At 38.5% G+C, this 17,023-nt stretch overlaps 1 protein-coding gene across 3 annotated transcripts in view; it reads right to left on the bottom strand.

Moving 5' to 3' along the window:
- Nucleotides 1–1,594: 1,594 nt before the first annotated feature.
- The window catches only part of DPP10 (dipeptidyl peptidase like 10), a 431,963-nt gene continuing 416,534 nt past the window's right edge, over nt 1,595–17,023 (bottom strand). For all 3 annotated transcript variants that reach the window (XM_038143005.1, XM_038143003.1, XM_038143006.1), the window contains exons 20-26: nt 12,826–13,020; nt 11,482–11,536; nt 7,822–7,921; nt 7,051–7,109; nt 6,890–6,962; nt 5,238–5,311; nt 1,595–3,858 (exon numbers count right to left, since the gene is read on the bottom strand). In XM_038143005.1, the coding sequence (XP_037998933.1) occupies nt 3,721–3,858; nt 5,238–5,311; nt 6,890–6,962; nt 7,051–7,109; nt 7,822–7,921; nt 11,482–11,536; nt 12,826–13,020 (694 nt within the window). In that variant the 3' untranslated portion in view covers nt 1,595–3,720. The remainder of the gene's footprint in view (nt 3,859–5,237; nt 5,312–6,889; nt 6,963–7,050; nt 7,110–7,821; nt 7,922–11,481; nt 11,537–12,825; nt 13,021–17,023) is intronic.

The following is a 17,023-nucleotide window of genomic DNA, read 5'->3' as shown; positions in this document are numbered from 1 at the left end:
CGTCTTCCTCTCCTGTTTTTTCTCTGGAGTCTAATAAACCTGTGTGGAGGGATACGAGGTCACACCTTGTATCCTCTACATTTTATTAGAGGAGTCAACACTCAATATTCCAAGTTTCCAAGGAGAATCTTTGGCTTCAGATCAAACAAAAGCTCTTCTGCCTTAAAAGGTGCAATTTCTCAATTAAATGAACCTAACTGACTCCATACTCAAAGTGCCAGAGCTGAGAGAACAGAGACAATCATCTTCACTTCCAGCCACAAAGAGAGATCTACACGTGCCAAAAACTGAGCAACAAGGAGCAGTTGGTTACAGCAAATCACAGCAGACGTTAAAAGAACCAGGTCATAAATAATTCCATCCTTGCTGCCAAAAGATTAAATAAATTAGTTTTAAAAAATAATCAGCCTTTCTTTGTACTCAACAATCTGGGGAAAGTATTCCAATTGACATGCAGTTATGCCTGGTTTTGTAATATAATTGAAATTTCAATATGACCTACAGGTTTCATAGATTTTGCAAGCTGTAGCAGCAGAAAAAGGAGCGAGGAAATCAAGAAGGTAAAGATAAGCTCTAGCAAGCAGTAAATGGATATGCTGATTCCCTAGCTTTCCATAAATAGGTCTATTCTAGTAAGTGTCATATTTTAAGGACAGCTGACTCAAACAGCAATTTTTCAGACCTAAAATGTCATCATGGTGCTTAACAGCAGATAAGCCACAAGACGTATACACTTGTGCTATTTCAGTGCAATGTGTACTAACTCTTGCTCTACTGTAGATCACCTGGAGTAATTAATGATTGCCATTAGTTATGATGTAGAACCTGATAGGTAACTGTTCAATTGTGTTGTAAGTGGAAGGATTATTTCAACAGGTCAGCAAAAGTAAAGGGACGTTCTGGACTAAATTCTTCAGTTTAACTAGCAGAGCCTGCATCTGGCAAACACTTTTGCAATATCTGAATTCAACTCATACATAAAAACATCAGTAAAAGCAATTAATTTGTGTCTGATGCTCAGCCTTGTGTACACAATAACATAAAAATATCTGTATTTGTAGGACCGTGTGAGAAACCATTAAAACATTAAAAGCATACCACATTTCCACCCAGATTTCAGATAACACGTTTTATAAATGTACCAGTCTTGCTAAAGGCATTCCTACAGAAGGCCATGTCCTATGACACATTCAAAGTCTGGAAAGCTGGAGGTGGGATGTTGGGGTAGAATGAGTTGGGAATGGGGGACTGAAACAGAGCTAGAGGGAAAGAAGGAAATGGTGTGGGATCCAAAGATCTGAGATAACATTTCCTGAGCACTGCTGAGACACAAGCACTCCTTTTGCAGGTAACTAACACAACTAAGTGTGACACATGGCAAACACGAGCATGGAGTGGCTGCTTTGCAGAAGAACACCAGCACATTTGGGGGGAACTGGCCTTTTCCCGAATCCTTCGCACGCCGAGTCCAGGCTCAGCGTGCAGCCACAGCCTGTGTTTGCTTCATGTGCATTTGGCTCAAATTGGGAAAAACCTCAGTGAACTCAGCTGGATGAGGAGCTCATGGAGCAGGTCTGGTTAGGAGAAGCATCAGTGTTGTCAGGTGAGCGTTTATTAAGTGACGGGTGTCATTTATAAAATCACAAAGCAGCAGTCCCAGCCAACAGAAGACTTGAAAACGACGCTCCTCCATAGAAAACAGGATTTGCAAAACCTTGTTTGAATTCTGATCTTACTTTTGTGTTGTTGTTTTGCGTGATCTTGCTGTAGTGCACATTGTAGCCCCCATAAATTATACCCTACCAACACTATACATATGTACTCCATATGTCCTACAAATGCCACAAAGCAAAGCCATACTTTGTGGTGACACTGGGACCCAAACAAGATATCATTGCACATTAAAATTGTATTAAACTAATTGAAAAATAGTTGAACATTGCTAACAAAACCAGAGAATTACTAAACATTAAAAGACAAGAGACTTTTCAGTGTTCCATAAAACCACGCCTTTCAGACAAATTAATTATTTGCATCATAAAAAAAATCCTAACAGTGAAAGAAAATATTTCAGAAGGAAGTGATGAGTAAAAAAGCTTCAGGTGATTTTTCATTACATTAAAAACAATTCTCATTCTCATAAAATATGCAGAACTTTACATCTTAAATAGCATATTTACCTTCAAAAATTACTTTTATTTTAGTCTTGCAAGAAATTAAACCTCAATTAGATAGGAAAGTATTTGGAATATATCCAGAAATAAGAAAACTACCGCTATTCCCCTATACGCGGCACAGCATCTGTCAGGAGTTTTCACGTACCTTCAGGAAGATATCTCAAATTAAACCAACACTGTAGTTGCTTTCCATGTTCAGAGTTAATATTCTGCAGACCCAAGCTGGCTGCCTTGTTTATTTCATAGTTTCAATTTCTATTGCTGTACTTCACCCTGGCAAATAAATGGATGCACAAGGGGCTCGCCCTCTGAATAAATAATAAAATCTAACCTGTCAGATCTTCCTTTGCCTTGGATGAAAAACATTTCATTCCTCTGTGATGCTGTTGAAGCTGCAAGAGACTGAATGAGCAGCCTTGAAATAAGAACTAAAGGTGTGTTCGAGCTACGTCACCACCTTGATGAACATCAGAATTACATCTGAGAGCAGACGGGAGGAAAGGAAGATGCACTATACAAAATATGTCTTCATTTGAGGAGTAAAGTATTACTCAATGGCATTATACATTGTTAATAAACTTTCTTTATCTGAAACTATAATTTAATATTTATGTATCTAATTTACATGTGACAAAGTAGCATATTCTAAAATTAGAGTGTAACCAGCAAACTATTAACTACCATGAACAATACCAAAACACAACTCAAACATATTTTAAGGAAACAATAGATACATTTTGGACTGGGGAATGGTTTCAATTGCAGATATTGTTTTAAATACAGCTGTCAATTACATCTTGAAAAAACTTCTTCAAGCTCAGAAAGATTTTCTGCTTAGGGATTCCTGGGTATATACATAAAGACCAAGAGCACACCACCAAAAAGACCCCTATTGGTTACTAGTAGGTACAGTAATAATTGTAAATGCTTAAATTGTGTGGGGGGAAATAATTTTCAATAACCATGTTATATGATGCACTGGACAATATCCCCTTTGAGCAGAAATAGAGAAAATACCGTGCCCTTTATTATCTCTGTGGTTTCTTACGTGTAATAGACAGCAGAAGAATTGCACTTATTGTAACATTACAGTGTTAGATTGCAGTTCACCTTTTAGAATATTAGTGGCCATAATACTTATGATAGGTTGTGCCTTATGCAAAGATGAATAAAGATGTGCATTTAAATTAAAAAAAAAAAACAAAACCAAAAAATCAAGCAACCACTTACAGAACCAACAGTGAGGCTTAACATAACAAACATGCACTAACCCTACACTTATGCAAAACTAAGTTCTTCCAGGAAACTGTAACCAACAGTTGACCTTCCACAAAGGTAAAGGTTCTGTCCCTTGGTAATATGTTTGGACTTTGTAGTTGAATTCCAGTTTATTAGCTCATTGTCTGTAAATGTGCTGTTCCACTGTGGTATCCTTTAGCTGCCCTTGAGCTTCTGCAGAATCTGCAATCTTACAGTCACTTTTATTTAAGGTTTTATTGAGCCACAGAGTAAGTCCCCTTCAGTACTACACAAATAGGCTTCCTTATTCATCCTCTTCAGGTTCCTGTGGTAAAATTGGTGTCTCCTCCTTTAAACAAGCACTAAAAAACCCAAGGATTGTGCTGTAAAGGTGATATTTGCTTTTCTCAGAAGCAATGTTATGACCTTCATCCGGATAGATCTGGCAGAGGAGAAAGGAAAAAAAGTAAATAGTTTTTAAAGGCTTTTCAAATATTTAGGGCTCTAATTTTCTTTCTCTGATCTTCAACATGTTTTAGATGACAACAGGATGATAGCATTAGTTTTATGGCATCAAGGACAGCTAATAAAACCCAAAGTAAGGCTCATTCTCTTGGAATTTGAACTTACATAAAACAACCACTGCAGTGGGATCTGCAGAAGTGAAAAAATTTATATTCTCAGCCATTGTGCTTACAACAGTTTACTTTAGCTGGCATTTTCAATAGTGCCTAGGCATCCAAATCCCATTAACATCCATGAGGATTAATTACCTCATGCTTTTAAGGACCTCTCAATATTTCAACTTCTAAGAGTTTGGCAAAAACCCTTTTTAGTCATATCTTAACTATCTTCCTATCTGGTCCAAAGCCCATCTTCTCTCTCTCCTTGGGTGGATGTGGGCATTTTTATCCCTTAAAACAAATACCACTGGGGATTTCTCCCAAGTGGGGCTAGCCAAAGTTTTGCAGGCTGAATGAAGAAATCCAGGCAACAAGAAAAGAGCCCTGAGAAGGCCTGAGGCAAAAAGCTTCAGCTGCCTCCTCAAACCCAGGTTACCGCAAGGTTGCATGAGAACAGCTCAACAGGGCTCTTCTGGGAGAACTCTGTCATTCCTGCTTCTACCTCTTTCCACAGACCTTCACATTATCTCAGCTGAAACCACATGGGCAGCAGGAACAGATTCTACACTTAAAAGTCTTTTTTTCTTCCTCAAGTGTCACCAACCCCCTTCTTGCCACCTCCTCCCTGAAAGGACCTTACACTCCAGTGCAAACTACAGGATCACCCTGAGCCCAGCAGGGTCGAGGTTTGCAATGGCCAACGAGCATCAGGAGTATTTGGAGAGACTGATTTAATCAAAACCCTCTGCCAGCAGCATCCATGTGCTCCAGGTGGGTCCCATGCAAGCCCCTGCCTTGACAGAGGCTCTGCTGGGCTCTTCCAAGAAATGTAAATGTTGAAGATAAGGGGAAATCACTCTCATGTGACCCAATACCTTTTTAGGTAAAAAGAAACCCAAAGCAGTGACATCTCCATGTTACAAAGAGTGCTCATGGATTCCAGAGCACTTTGTATAGCATTGTAGGATAAACAGGTAGAAAAGAGAAAGATGAGAGGACAAAGAGCCCAGGAGAACAAGATGATCCAGCTCCTGATATCCACACAAACAGTGAGACAAATGGGATTAAACAGAATTCTAACTGCAAATTGAGGTAATACCACTGTGTTGTGGTAGAGAGGGTCCTTTGCAGTGAAGAAACAGCAACAGGAGGTTAAATGTTCTATTATGTTTATAGGAAAAGTCACAGGTGCACATACCTGCATAGTGTAATTAGCCCCAGCTTTTATTAGACGCTTAATTAGTTCTGCTGAATGCTGGAAGTGAACTTTAGCTGCAAGAAAACATTAGATATTATTAGAAACAGCTTCAGTAATATGAAATACTTATCTGTTACACAGCTTTGGCTGAAAACATTTTGAGGCTCTGTAATTACTGGATCTGAAGCTGTCTATTTCTAAGGGCAGCCCCACCAGCAACAGGGTGTTACAGCAGAGGTTTTGGAGAAGGAGCTGGAAGCCCCAGGGGAAGCCACACTTTTAATTTAGTGAGGTCTCCTCTGTTTACCCTTGATTTACACATACTGTGATAGCTTAAAGATGTGTAAAACCTTTCTGTTTGAACATCATGGCATCTTCTAATTTGCTTGAAAGAAAGCACACTGCATTTTCTATTGCTTGCACAGGGTCATTACACCCCACTCTTTAGGTAATGGACTTCCTGGAACCTATCAGTAACCTGATTTTTGTGTGGCAAAGCCATGATTACCATGTCCTAACCCTGCAGAGCTTGGGCTGCAAGTGGGCTGGGCAGTGTCACTGGATGGGATATCGAACAGGGGCAGCAGACAGACTCCCAGGCCAGAGCACCCTGCATTGCTCAGATATCCATCAAAGCCCCAGTTCTCTCCAGCTCAGAGGGTTCAGAGGGGCAGAAATTGCTACTGCCTGTTGCAATCAGTAAAGCCTGAGCCCCTCATGCCTCCTCAGTCACCCAGTTTATATTCAACCCTTCCTACTGTGCTCTGGGGAGAAGAACTGGACAGGGTTTGCACCCGTCTCGTTGCACTTTGGATCCATAACATGGGTTTGACAAGTCAGGGACGATGGGCTGGCACTGTGACAGCTGTGCATGGGCACTGTCACCTCGACTCTTGCCACTGAGAGGCACTTATCCCTTCAGACTGAGTAAGAAACCTTGCATTGTCCCACATCCACCAGAAAATACTGGGGAAGAAGTAGGAGTGTCAGTCTGTACAGAGCAGCTGTTTGCATCACTGTAATTTGTGCTTGCATCAAAGCTCATTCTTTAGACATCAGTTAAGAAAGTTCAGAAGAATACACTGCAGTGAAATCAGCAATTAAAAATTATCTCAATTCATACATCTTATGATTCCATCTAAAGTGCTAGAACTTACCCTGTGTTACTCATTCTCTGTCTTAATCTACTGCTAAAAGTATTGGTGCTATTAAAAGGTTCTGTGTAGCTTCAGAAGGTTTGCAAGTACCTTGTAATTACTTAGATGAAAAGATTAACTTCCCATTTGGTGATGTACTTCACCAGTTGTACTGATACTTCTGCAGAATTTGTATGAATTTAAGCCAACATTAAAAATGTATGTTGTTCTATCAATAATTCACGTAATACCTTTCACTAGCATCACAGTGGTCCACAAGATTTAAACAAATTAAAACACACAGCACCCTAAAGGTGCAAATCCTCAGCAAAGAAAAGTGTCTTTTCTGAAAACGAGTTCAGAGTTAGAATTGACAGTGGAAACAAAAGAAAAAAAATCCTATCAGAAGGAAAAAGAAACTGCAAATGTACTTGCTAGGTGTGTGCCTCATCAGCCCTTGAACACCTGCCTATTAGAAGCTCTGACTCCAAATTAGCTGTATCTGTAAATACTTACCATCAGCTGTCCCATGAGCTATTAGCAAATCCACTTCTTTTAAACCATGAAGATTGTGTAATACACTGGATGCCTAGTGAACAAACACACACAAAGCTGAAATTGAATTGCATTTTAAGAGTAAAATGGTCATTTTAAGTTACTTGTTTATGTTAACTTACCTGATAGGTAATTTCCTCTTTTGATGGAATCCCAAGGTATCTTTCTGAAAAAGCTGATGCTGTAAAAACAAAAACAAAACAAAATAACAAATCTTGTGAATTTCAAGTTATTTCTATTTTAAAACTCATCATTTCTGACTTAAAGTCAGAAGCTATTTAAGCCATGAAGTCAAGATGCTAATTTCGAGACACAGAATGTACTATTTTGATGCACCATTTAAGCCCACTTTTAAATAGTTAAAAAAGGAAACCAACCAAAAATCAGCCAACTCCCCCCACAAAAGAAAATCCCAAACCAACAATAAAAAAACCCAAACCCAAAAGAAAACACAAGCTAAACCCCAAAGAAGGTCTAACAGACCATTAAAATAATCTGGTCTAGTTTCCTGTGTATCACAGTGCCCAAAACTTCACATACAGAACCAAACAACCTGTGATTGAATGACAACATGGCTGATACTGTAGGGAATTCACTGCTAACCTTAAAGGATTCATTCCTAATAAAAGACTGGATTCATGCTGATACACATAAAGGATTCTTAAGAAATGAGGTAACTGCAAAATCAGCGCTGTCAATAATAAACCAAGTCTGTTGTGGGTTTTGGTGAACTGTCCCAGTGACAGCTTTACTTTCATTTAAAGAAGAGACCAAGACAGTGAAGTGAAATCTCACTAACATTGTTATGTTCTCTGCCTTAGTTAAATAGCAGCTCCATGAATAAAAGGCCTTTTGAATAAAGTATCCACAGGTTTAGGGCAGGGAGTACTCACCATATAACTTCATATCTGTGATTGGTGCCACCACAGCTCCACACTTGAAGAGCCGCTCGCTGGATTTCAGGATCATCGATGTAATGTAGCCACCGTATCCCTAACAATGGGATGGAAATTTTAGTTGACTTATTTCATTCTAGCAAGAATAAAGCTAAAGGCCACTATGCTAATCCAGTGGTATAATTTTTATAGTTTAGGGGGCATACAGATCTCATTGACCTGGTCATGATTTTTAATCTATGCAGTTAATGAGTACTGAACATTTCTTCACCATCTCCAAAGTCTAACACATCTCCCCTGGATGGGCTGATACCAGAGAGTCATGAAACCTCTGTGGAAGCTTTAACTTGAAACCACAGATTTCCTTGAAATGACACTGGTAATCCACTGCTGTACACCTGTAATCATTCTAGACTCACAGAAAATGGAATTCTGAATGTGGCACCTGGAATCAATGATTTACTCGTATATTACAGGCTCATCAAATTTCTCTACTTGCTATCTGTTTTCCCTTCATTGGTACTGAAAAATTGGTATTTCTTCAGGTATTTTCTTGTTGTTGTTGTTTTGTGTTTGGCACAACACTCTTCAGGAAGACAAAATTATCCCATGACAGGGAAAATATAATGCAAAACACCAGCAGATCCAAAGATTATGCATCAAGTGCTTACAGTTTTCTCATGGACTTTTACAAATGCTGCCTGCTCCTGTTCTTCATGTCTAAATATTTATTGAACAGATGATTTCTGTGGAAGAATGGTAATATTTGAAAACCCTTTAACCTTATTTAAGAAATATAAGGAAAGAGGTTTCTTGTTCTCTGCAAACAATCCATATTAAGGGATGGACATACTGAAGAAAATACCAAATAGGAGCTGGATTTTCAAAGGAAATGTGTGGGAAACTGAGATATTCCTTTCCCATACCAATTTCAGCCCAGGAGGCCAAGAGCCATCCAGATCTGTTCATGAGCAGAAGTAGATTTCACCTAAGACAGAATTTCTGAGTGGGCAGCAGTAATTTGTATAATTCAAAGAGCTTAAGAGAATAGCAACTTTTCTCTGCCTCTGGGTTTTCTCTGCTTTTACTTTTGTTTAATATTCTGTTTGTGTCTTGCCCAGTAGCTCCACAGCACAATTTTAATCCAAGGATAGGTATTGCCAGGTTATTTATTATTTATTCCATGTTTTCATTAAGAGCTTGTTTAATTCTCCTGAGAGTTTCTTCCCTTTGTGCCTGTGTCCTTCCTTCCAGCCAGGTTTTCCAGGACAAAAACATTACAGAGAGAGTTATTTATCAATTCTTAGAAGCATTTCACAGTGACACTGCTATTCCATATGCCCTGATGCAAGAACATGTGCTGTCTCACTCACCTGCTGGGTTTCTGGGGTTGCAGCCTAATTGCTACATTTTCTAGAAAGACATTGGCTGTAGAATTGCAACTTATTTTTAAACTCCCTTTTTACTTCCATGAATAAAACCACAAACTCCATGGAACCACACTTGGCTGTCTAACAGCTCAGAAAGGCCCTTGGATCAGGCATCACTCAGGCTTGCACCCCTCACAGAAATAAGCACGGGGGCATTGACAGATTGCCTGGCAATTTTCCTCACTGTGCCCTTCTGGACAGTCTAGTTACTCTTGTGCCTCATTGACACCACCAATTGTGACAAGAATTTTACTTCTGTGTAGCTCTGAAACCTCTTAGAGAGCTCTCTGAAAGTGTGCAAAGTCCAGCTTTATGACATCAGCACTAAGCCATTCCAAAGTCAACTTATTTTCAAGCAAAGTGCATATTCTGTTTCCATCAGTACGGCAAATTTAATGCATAGAAAGGATTAAAAAAACCAACTTGTTTGCCTATCACGTTCTTGTATGTGATATAAAAGAAATGAGTTTTTGAAAAGTTTTTTAATTGATTCTAAAACAAGCAGAGTGGAGGAAAAATACAATTAACCTCAAGAAGCTGTTAAATATATTTTTATTGTTAATTATAAAACTGACTTTTAAATTTTATGGTTTTTTTTCTTTTGACGGTAAAAAACAACTCTGAAAGGTTAACTTGGAAAGGGGAAATTTCCCTGAATTCAAAGCAGTGTCGAAAGCTTATTGAATTTCTCACTCTTCATTCCTCAACACCGTTTTCAGAAAATAAATGCAGGAACATGGCAATCAATAATATTTTGTGAAAGAAAAGAAAATTTGGGGTAGGTCTTGGCAGATATGTAAAGGCATGGTTACAGGCATGCTCTTCAGTAACTGTCTCATCACATCACTCTCAGGAAAAAAGATACTGACGAATCTCTGGCAGAAAACAAGTGGGAATTTCCAAGTAGCAATGAAAAGAATTTCTGCAGGCAAAACCAAGCAATTCTGGCTGCTCAGGGATTTCATTCCAGAAACAGTATTTTCAATCAAAGGATTGCAAGAGGAAGAGGATATGGAGAAACGTTGATGCTTCTGTGCCTGTGTACTTTCACATACATTGGTAACAGGCATTAAAACCTGAATAGAAGTGTGTGCCACGATCACCTGGTGCATGAAATTGGCCCTGCTTGTACATCCTCAGCTGGAAAATCTCTGGCTGCTCCCTTACAACCCAAATACTGGTTTTGACCCAAGTGAAATTCTTGCAGTGAGAGTTTCTTTCTTAGCTCAAGGAGTGCAGCAGGAGCTCAGATCTTTGAGGAAGGTCATGTTCATGTGAAATGTTAATAACAGTCAGAAACATCAGCCAGTCCTCAAAATGCTACCATGCAGGAGGTAAATGTCAATCTCCTCATCCCGCATCCAGACAGGCTGAGACAGGCAGGTTAAATGACTTGCCTGAGGCTGTGCAGCAACTCAGCAGCAGAGTGAGAACTAAGGCACTTCATGGAGAAACACATGCTGCTCTTAAAAGTGATGACTGGGGGGTACTTGATCAGGGTTTGTTACTGCTTTGAGCTCAAAGGCAGAAAACAGCCTCATTTTTAATAAAAAAAAAACAAAAAACAACAATTTAACAAATTTTAAAGGTTGCACATGCCGGTTCATGGATGAAGCAGCAGTTGTGGGGTGTTTCTAATTGCTGCTTTTTAATAGACATCAGTAAAATGCTGTTTAATTTGCTACTAAAAGTCGAGCCTTTGCCTCTTATATCGCATGCTAGGGGCAATGACACACAGCTGATAAAATAGCAAAAGCAAGATTTCTCACTGGTGCAACGAGGAACTGCTGACAGCACCACAGGGCAGGTGCTCAGCTAAGCTCAAGGGTCAGCAAAACATTCAGATATAAAACCTGTATTTTATAGGACAACATTGTCAATTTAACTGCAGCTCAAATATAAAACTGTAACAAACAAGCTTTCACAAAACCCAAGTCCCTACTAAGAATTTCTATAGAAAGCAAGAAGCAAAATTTTAAACAAATACTTTCTCCTTCAGATTCTGAAATGCAAATAGTGTTATACCATAAAACTGATTTTTATTGACTTAAATACTTGCTCTGAGAAAAAAATACTGTACAGAACAGAGAGTAAACTACGGATGGCTTTTTTTCCTGTTTTAATAACTAAAATTGTCTTTGGAAAATATATAAATATATTTGTTTATGAACTGACAGCACTTTCTTAAATAATCATGATGATACAGCCTGCTCTTTTTGCACATTACCTTTCCAAATATACCCAGTCTCTTAGGATCAATGAAGGGCTGTTTCAGAAGTGATCTGAAAGGAAAAAAAAAGTTTATTTTTTAGTTTTGTCAAAGTTAAATGGTGGATTCTACTTTCTGAATATAGTATGTAAATAACATTATTAGTGCATTAAGGAATTGCCATACATGGAGATCAGGTAGAATAAGAAATTACATCCCTACAAGTAGTACTGCACTGGGAAATGTGATTTGTTTCCTAATTCCTTTTTCATAAGGCAAACAGTTGGTGTTTGGCCAATCTCACCTAATTTAGATATCTGAATTTAAGCATCTTGTCTAAATTGTCCATTTACATCTGCTTTTCAGTTAATGGAGAGAAGAGAGATACCCTTTAGCATTCCTACTCATGTTGGAAACTTCTCTCATTCTGGGGAGGGTCATCCCTCAGAAATGGCAGGATTTTCCACTGACTAGAGCTTAAATAACTGGCTTTGACCAGCTGCCTAGCACCAGCTAAAGGAAGGTAAGATGAATGGAACTTCTTGAATTTAGATAATTATACAAATAATTAATTCTCTCATCAAGTCCATTAATCACCTGTGGTGAATTTTATACAGAAAAGACAGAATAACCTGAGGGGAACTATCAGACACAGCTGCTTATTCATGGAATGGTTGAAGCATTGACCCATTTCAAAAGAAGAAAAAATATCTGGCTTAAAATCTGTCTTTCCCTGGGAAACCTCAGAAAAAGTCCATCCAGACCTTGGTATGAGCCATTTTGACATGGGCACCCTGAGTAAGGAGTGTTGTCCAAGCTATACATGACTACTCCACAGACTGAAATGACTCTTTTCTGCAGCTGGTAGAATTATATCAGTCTAAGAATGATAATGCAAATGAGAAACAACAGGCATTTGCCAAAATGCTCTCATTTCTACCACAGAGATCTGGAGTAATTGCACAAAGCAAATGGAGTTCTAGTGGTGTAATTGAGAGCAGTATCCTATGGTATAGACCTAAAATATTGTAACACAAATGCATTTATATGTTAATGTGGACAGCAAGAAACTTACCTACAGAATATAGAAAAACAGGAATTAGCTCAGGTGGCCTATTTGGATTGCACAGAGCAAGACAGCTCTGTCAAAGAGAAGCACCAACTCAAAGAAAACCCCAAAAACACCTCTTTGATGTTTTACTTGCTGTTTGTAATGGAAGGATTATGGTTTCAAAATTTGCAACTACATTAAAAACCAAACATGAACAATGCAGAGAAAACATTCTGGGCAGTTTTAGTCCAAGTGCTCATTCATCCAGGTGGAGGCAGGGTGAAAGACAAGAAGAGTTTGCACATACGTACTCTACAGCTGCTATTTGGTCCTTCACTTCCACTGATCCTAGGCATCGATGGACCTCCTGTAGGATCTTGAGGCCTTGAAATCCACTCCCTCTGCCATCAAATCGAGCTACGATGACATTATCAGAGTTGACAAGCACTGAGTCCCAGTCAATGTGAAACTTATCTGTAACCAACTGGCTGCCTGGAGCTTCATCACTGCAAATACCAACACACCAGACACAAACGAAGACTATTGACAATGTGATGCACTGTGCCGAGCTCTGATATTTTATTTAGCCTACGTGGCAGAGTTCAGTTGGTTATGCAACCCTGCTGAGCTACTGTCACTCCCATCAATACCATCCCATTAGGGCTGCAAGCCCTGCAGCAAAAGAATTTCTTTAACTTTATAACCATTGTGCTGCGGTGCTGCCAATACCTGAATACACTTTGCTGAAGGACACAGAAAATTAAAGCGGGTAGTGCTGCTTATAACAAAGTGAAGGAAAAATCCCCAAATAAAATCACTAATGGCTAGCTCAGTTCTGGGAAGGCTCATGCAGAATTTGTTAAGTCTCACTGAACGCACAATGAGGTAAATTCATTCAGCACCCTGATTACCATTTTGTAGGATATATAAGACTATTAAGAAGGATGTCATCTGAGAAAACAAAAATAATTGCATTATTGTATCCTTGAATAGATTTTTTGAAATAGAGTACAAAGAAGACCAAAGCATACACTGGAGAAAATTCTATTCTCTCCATCAAAATTCATAGCAAGAAATGGATGCAGGCAGGAGTGATAAGTCTATTTTATGACCAAAAAAAAAAAAAAAAAAAAAAAAAGGTGGTTTACAGCACAAAAGGTGAAATAGAATGGGAGAATTCAGTTTCTAGAAGAATAATAAGATTTTCCATTGAAGCCAAGTACACTATTTTCCTTTCAAAGAAAATAAAATGTCAGTTTTAAAAGGGAAGTTTGTCATTATTTTCCCCCAAGATAAACACAGAATAAAAGAACAGGCTACCATGAAGTTGTACAAAATGCAAAATAGTTCTATGCAGGCTGCATCTGCCAGTGGAATGCGAATTAAAATGTAAAAATGTCTGTGCTGGCTGTATGGAAATTAAATTGGATGGTCTGTGGGAATATCCTGTCTAAGGTGAAAGAAAGATGAAGACAGAAATTATTATTTTGCCAAATAGACTTATGTAAGCCCTGGGGAGGAAAGAGAGATAAAATATCCTCCAATAAGTCCTGTCTTATAAATACAATAATGTGCTGATTCAGTATCTGGCTTTGGCTGTGGATAACACAGACCATCTTCAAGGTAATCACCCAGTTAATTAGCAAGCATATGACGAACGTGTGTGTTCTCAAATTCAGTCAGACCTATCTATTCAGTTGCTATATCATGTACTGAAATCAGGATTACTTGGTTACAAACTCAGCCACAACATGTTATGCTTGATTTACCATTATCTTGCACATCAGGTTTACACTTGGCTTTATAAAAAGAAAAGAAGGGCATTTTTTTGTGTGTGCTTAACCAGTTCAGTTGTGATTATACTAATTACTAACATTGTGAAGCAATGAGTCTGGAAATACTGTCAAGCGAGCTCTGCAGAAAACACACGATTCAGGAAGTATATAATCATTATTATTTGCAATAAGGAGCAGAACAATACTTCCCATTTCTGCTCATTGCGCAGAGCAAGGTTTTCAGAAGGACTACACATTGACACAGATGTTTCCACAAAGTATTTATCACCACTTCCAACAATAGGAGCCTCAGACCAGTTAAAATTATTTCTAAGTTCTTCTAACTTTCCACAATAATATATCAGAAATATCCATGTTTGATTAGGTAACTTTCCAACAGATTAACACATTCCACACAAGTGAAATGTGTGAGTCAGCCTGCTTTCCTCCCTTTAAATATGAGAACAAAACTAACACAGTGATCATATTTGATTTATATGTGTTCCAGGTTATACATACACCTGGTGTATATAGATATAGACATATTTCTAGACACTTAAGAATAGGAGAAGAACCATTACAGTTATAAGCCCTTCTCTAAGCTAGAAACTGCTTAAACCCAAAAAGTGTTTTAAATCGAAGGTGATACCCTCAGTGAATTCCTCCAATAAAAAAGGAACAACAGACAGAACCAGAGCAAGTCTCTCAGTGGGTGAGAACTGCCAGTGTTGGTTTCCTAAGCTCATTTTGGAGGTCATAGCTGGGCTACTTTTGGGCTCAGAGTTTAAGCACTACATATTGTCCAGCCCTGCATGATGGGTTGTTTGATGTATTGCTTTAGGAAGCGATTTTCCAGTGGCTAGTTTATTTCAAGAATGTCCATATAAATAGTCTGTGATAAGCATTTAAAGTTATTTCCATTGAGGTACATATCAGAACTCCTATTAGCACCAAAAGGTCTCTTTACTCTTCAGTTGCCACTAAAAAATGATATTGAGTATCTGAGGTGGGCTTCTGTCCTCCACAGAGAGACAGCAGACATAAATTTCTCTATATTTGCATTATGCCTGTTATATTTTTTATAGTTTTTTAATGGCTTGTTCTCAAAGCTGCACAAAACATTCACTTTCCAATCCTATTGCCTCATCTTGCTATCAGTCCTGAGAGTGCATTCACTGGGGGCATAAACAGGTTTGACTGTTTGTGCAAGGCCTAAAACTTCATCCGTTCAAAAGCAGGTAAACCAACCCCTGCTTATGACCAAAATATAAAAAACCAAGTAAACAAATAAACCCCCCTCAAATACTAGAACAATCTTTCTATTGATTCAGTTTTACAATATCAACTTATATATTGGACAACTTTAAATGGCATTAAATAATAGATACTGATATTTAAGATACATTATCTACACATTTGAAGGAATGAGGTTAATTACAATCAAAGCAAAATAAAGAATGATTATCAGCTCTGATTTTATTACCCAGATTAAATGCCAGTCTTTACTTAATCATTTCCTGTGTGTTACCAAGAAGAGTATCTTCCAACTTTTTTAATGAGTAAGGTGAACCATAATGAGGAAATCAAGGATTTGAAATTTAAACTTTGATCTTAATTATATAGAAAAGAGATGGTAATCACTTTTTCAGGCAATTACCATGCAGCTCTCTAATGTATAGCTACACTGTGTGTATTACATCAGAAGGAAACTGAGTGTGAAACATTATCAGTGGTTTAGGAGAACAAATGGAAGAAAGGAAAGTGTTTTAATCTATGTAACATTTTGTGGGCTACTCATCACAATTCTGGAAAGAAAAAGAGTGCCAGCCAACATAACTGGTTTCTACACGAGATCTGTTAGGCAGCCCAGCCATCCAGATGGACATAAATTTTAACACAGCAATACAATGACCTACTATTTGAGTATTGCAGCTTGCTTTGCAGCTGCTAAGGGATGAATGTTCATGCACTATTTATGCTGATGGCTACAGCATAACCAGGTCCTGGTCCCTAAGCTGAGCTTAAGGATGTCTACATGGAACTGTACTCAGTTCACACCAGGACCAGATTGCTCTGGTACAAGCTTCCTTCCAGGATTCAACCTTATCACTCGGGCATCTGGGGGCCATGTGCTGGAGGTTCAAATTTACCTGCAGACATCCCTGCATGAATACACAAGCCTTTTCATAGTCATGCAACTTTGAAATGGCTACTAGCTTTCAGTGATTTGAAAAAAAGCAAGTAACACCAAACATCATCCCTCTAATAAAATCACTCATCACCTGCCTTCCTTCCTTCCTCCTCTTTTCTTTTTTCCCTCTTCAAAGTGCAGTGCTGCTGAGATGGGAAAGCAAACCCCACTTCTCTGCTAATACTACACTTTTCTGTTCTTGTATCTGCTGGATTTATATTTCTAAGAGCATGTTTCTTGGATCAAGATGTTTTATAGACTCTCCTTTCCAAAAACATGAACATACAATTGAACCAACAGTCTTACCAAGGACATTGATAAGCACTCATTTTCAAAGGTTTTTCTCTCAATAGCTGGAATAGAATGATAATCATATCATCGCTGAGAATGGAAGAAAGAAAGCAGGCGCAGCTGAGCAGTGCAAAAGACAGCACTTGACATCAGCCCCCAGTTCTTATCTAACACTGGTGGCAGTAGGAACAGGGTGTTTCTCCATCAGTTCCAACAGTATCACTCTGGGACTCAGAAAAGTCAAGTATCTGG

This window comes from Motacilla alba, chromosome 7, assembly GCF_015832195.1.
Source record: "Motacilla alba alba isolate MOTALB_02 chromosome 7, Motacilla_alba_V1.0_pri, whole genome shotgun sequence".
In the NCBI taxonomy this organism is placed as follows: Eukaryota; Metazoa; Chordata; class Aves; order Passeriformes; family Motacillidae; genus Motacilla; species Motacilla alba.
Note: the sequence above shows the minus strand (reverse complement) of the source record. Positions and strands in the feature narration are given on the sequence as shown.